The sequence below is a fragment of the Temnothorax nylanderi genome, unplaced genomic scaffold (genome assembly GCF_030848795.1).
Source record: "Temnothorax nylanderi isolate EJ_2023f unplaced genomic scaffold, tnyl_v1.0 TNYL_tig0531_pilon, whole genome shotgun sequence".
NCBI lineage: Eukaryota > Metazoa > Arthropoda > Insecta > Hymenoptera > Formicidae > Temnothorax > Temnothorax nylanderi.
Window position 1 is genome coordinate 114,080 of NW_027249593.1, and position 4,552 is coordinate 118,631.

Consider the following 4,552-nt stretch of genomic DNA (forward strand, 5'->3'; position numbering starts at 1 on the left):
CGGAAATGGCGATTGTAGGATACCACACCCCGGAAACGGGAGACATATATAAAGACGGGGATCCTTCGATCGTTCCTCAGATCCCGTTAAGAACGAGCAGTTTGAGCGTGAATTGTTCGACGCCCACCGACTCGATGGCCGCAGCGGCAACGACGATCTTCGTCGACCTGCAGGGATTCGTGGTGAGCGAAGGAGGTGGCCGTGCTCCGAAGCGAGACGCGCGAAACTCGCGCATCACGTGTTTCGCGCGCCGATGAAATGGGACCTGCTCACGAACGCCGAAAAAGCAAGGGCCAACTGGCTGATGGCGAACCATCACGGCCTCCGTTGGAAAGACGGGGACGTGGACTATCGCTTAGCCAGGTCGATTATTCGACGCGCGGTGTGCGACGACCTGGGCGAGGGAGAAAAGACGCCCGGCGCGCGAATATACGTGAAAGGCCTCGAGAAGAAGAGGTGGCTGGAGGAGATTCTCGGCGACGTCGACGCGACGATCGAGACCATCGACGCCGAGTACGACGACATCGATCGGCTGGAGTTTCTTCGCGCCGATCGCACGTTTCGCTGCGGACGCCATCAACGGTGCTGCGCGATGGAGAACGTGATGAAGTTGCGCGACTGGTGGAACGAGCGACGCGAGTGTCTCTCCAGCATCGACTCCACGGATCAAATATAAATGTGTATCCATCCATCCATCTATATATGTATATATTTTAATCAATAACAAAAAGATCTATCTATCTATATTTGATTCAATAAAAAAAACTGATGCAAAATCAACGAGGAAAGTTATTCATTATTCGCATACCTACACCGTACGTATAATCGTACTCGATAACGCCGAGCGCGATAGCGTCGAGCGCGCGAGCGACGAGCGTGATGCGTAAGCGAACGAGAGCGTCGAACTCTGAAGAAGAACGGCAACGATAACGCCGAGCGCGCGAAACTGTCAATGAGCGCGGAGTCGGGAGCGTCGAGCGGAAGCGCGATATCGGCGGCGGGAGCGTCTAATCTCGTTGCTGTTCACGCGTATTTATCTTTATATATTAGTTATTTAATATTATATTTATCCAATATTATATTTATTCTTGTATATTATATACTACTTATTTACTACTTTATACTTATTGCTTCCTCATAGAGGAAGTTTTGTTTTCGTAAATTCGTATATGAATCTTTGATTGCGTATAAAGTTTGCTCTATTCAACCGAATTAAAAAAGAATTATATATATATAAAATAGGAGTAGAAAAAACCAAAGAAAGGATATTCGACATATGGTGTTGTAACATAATCTTTTTCTATCTATAATAATATAAATGACATTAAAATCTTTATTGTTTGATATAATTATATACATAACAATATAATTTTATTCAATTTATTATGAAGAGAGCTAACCCCTTTATATTATATTATATTATATTATATTATATTATATTATATTATATTATATTATATTATATTATATTATATTATATTATATTATATTATATTATGTTATATTATATTATATTATATTATGTTATATTATATTATATTATGTTATATTATATACTACTTATTTACTATTTTTATATTTTTACATATTATTTCTTGTTAGAAACGGAGGGCCAGCCCTCGACGACGTCGTCCTCGAAGTCGACGTCAATCAAGTTGATATCAATATTGCCGCGACCGCTCTCATCCTCCTCGTCGTCGTCGTCGTTGTTGTCTTCGTCGTCGTTGTCATCGTTACCGTCGCAGCACGTATCGGGACGCTTCGCCGATGAATCGAGTCGCGCGGCGTCCCGATACATGCTGCGAATCCTCGCAGCGTACAAACGCATGTGGTTCCTGAATTTTTTTAACACCGCTCCGATGAGTCCTCTTCGCAAAAAATACATATTATTACTAAATATATAAATGAATATATAAGTGAATTTATAAATAAATATATAACTGAATATATAAGTGAATTTATAAATAAATAAATAAATAAATATATAAATGAATATATAACAATATAATTTTACATTTGCAAACTTACATTCGATCGAACATCCGTGCGTCCTCGTCGACGCGGATCGTGACTTGCAGACAGGGCGGCGCTCCATCGACGATATTTCTGAGGCGATGCTGCAGCTGCAGCACCGCCTCGTGTAAGTCGTCCGTAGCCCTAGCTACGGACGTTGCCTGGATTTGCGCCCAATCGCACACTCCCTTTCAGTTTGGATATTTTGTCCATTACGTGTTCTTAGGAATAATTTACGTCACTAGCTCGAAAACTGTGAACGAACTACACCCGAGTCTAGCCTCGAGTCCTTATATATATCGAGGATGTGCAATCGAAGAAGGATGCGGAATCAAAGAAGGGATGTGCAATCATAAAGGATATTGCGTGTGTAATTAAAACTATGTAAAAAATTGACCTTTGCACACAGGAAGAGATGCATTTTTCTAATCAAACCGACTCATCCGCCGGAATCGTCGACGCATTTCTTCCACCCCGAGACCCCCGCCGCCACCTGTCCGCGCTATCGGTAGCGAGCATGCCCGCGTAAGTCGCTCGTCGCGATCGCGCTCGTATCGCGACGCATTGTCATCGTCCATAAAAGAAGCAAGATATTGTGCAATGAAAACTATTTTTAGAAACTTTGCACAGAGGAAAAAATGCATTTTTTTTATCAAAACGGACTCATCCGCCGGAATCGACGCATTTTTTCCACCGCGAGACCCTGCCGCCACCTGTCCGCGCTATCGGCAACGAGCGTCACCGCTTGAACCGCGCGTCGCGATCGCGCTCATATCGCGAAACGCCGTTATCGCAGTTCCGCCGTTTCTCTCGCTCTCTCTCGCCCTCGACGATGTGGCTCTCGCGCGTAATTGCGTTAACCGCGTGTTTTATCGCCGCGAGGTGCGTCAATCCCACGGATGAGAATTACGCACATACGATCGATTACCTGCGGAAATACGGATATCTGACCGAAGATGTGGACGCGTTTCCGGCTCAGAGACGAAAAGACGTTCTTCGTAACGCCATCGAGGAATTTCAACGATACTACGGTCTGCCCGGCGATGGAACGCTCGACGACGAAACGCTGCAATTTATGCGTAAACCGCGATGTGGTTTCCAGGATATCCTGAAGCACGGAACGGCGGCGAGTCTATCGAAATGGCCGAGGACTCACCTGACGTAGGATTTTTACGTAGCCGCCAAAGAGGAGCTGAATACCGCGCGGGCCGCGTTCGACCTGTGGTCGCAACATTCGGCGTTGACGTTCGAACGCTCCGAAACGAATCCTGACATTATAATATCTTGGCGAACCCGACGTCACGGTAACACGAATATCAACGTAAACGGCCCAAATTGCTCGGCCAAATTCGACGGTCCCGGTAACGTTCTGGCCCACGCGTATCTCCCGACGAACGAAGCGGGATTCGTCTCCGAGGTGCACGTCGACGGTGACGAGCCGTGGCATATTCACGTCAGTAAAAATCCCCCGAATACGTTTTCCCTGCATTTCACGCTGACGCACGAGATCGGTCACTCTCTCGGATTGCCGCACAATGAGCGCAAGACCTCGGTGATGTTCGCGTACTCGCCCGACAAGCAGTATCCGGTTAGGCTCGACAGATTCGACATTCTCGACATTCAACGTTTGTACGGTGAAAAACGGACGAACGCGCCCTCACAGACGCCGCCGCCGCCGCCGCCGCCGCCCGCCGCCACCGCGATCACGGCCGCCGCAACCATCGCCGGACCTGTGCGGCCTTGGTCGCGTAAACGCGATATTGATTTTGGAAAATCGAATGTACATCTCGTACGGGCGTTACGTTTGGTCGATCGATCTGGACGGTAGGACGTACAATGGACCGTTAGCCCTGTCGAATCACATGAGCTTTCTTCACGACAATTACACGCGCATAGCTGCTGCCTATCAATCTCCGTCCGGTGATCTCATGGTGTTCGTAGATAATTTGTTATACATGTTTCAATATCCGGAATTTTCTCTGAGGCCAAATTGGCCGAAGACCTTGCGAGGAACTCGGATTTCCCGCAGATGCGAAACTCAACGGAGCGGTAAACACCCATAGAGGCCGTTCCTTCGTGATGTACAACGGTAACTCGGTGGGCGAGATAGACGAATGTACGAAGAAAAGTCGTCAGACTTACGCTTCTCGAGGCGACGTTTCCCGGAATACCGACCGGCGTGACGTCGATCTTTCGATACGTCGACGGCAATCTGTACTTCACCACTCGGACGCAGTTCTACAGATTCAACGAATTTACGAAAACCGTCACGGCCGCCGGTAAATTCGATCTACGGATGCTGAATATGTCTGCCCTAAGACCGAACTGTTGCAGCAGGTTGCGCGATCTTCTCGATCGAATCGTACGCGTCGGCGATTTAACGTCACCGGCGAGCGATTCGGACGACGACGGACGACGACGGCGGCGGGCGGCGGCGTTCAGCTTTACGATCGCCGTATCCGCCGAAGGAAGTAGAGGAATGCGCAAATCCCCACCACCACACCGCACATCGCGCGAATATAAGTGAGAACTTTTCTAC

General features: G+C 47.6%; 1 protein-coding gene across 1 annotated transcript; it reads left to right on the forward strand.

Annotated features, from left to right (window-relative positions):
• Positions 1 to 2,845: 2,845 nt before the first annotated feature.
• On the forward strand, positions 2,846 to 3,837 carry LOC139783692 (neutrophil collagenase-like; the record flags this gene model as incomplete). The annotated part of the gene is made up of 2 exons (XM_071722831.1): positions 2,846 to 3,092; positions 3,192 to 3,837. Coding segments are annotated over exons 1-2 (893 nt in total), but the record flags the coding sequence as incomplete, so codon positions are not given.
• Between the last annotated feature and the right edge of the window lie 715 nt (positions 3,838 to 4,552).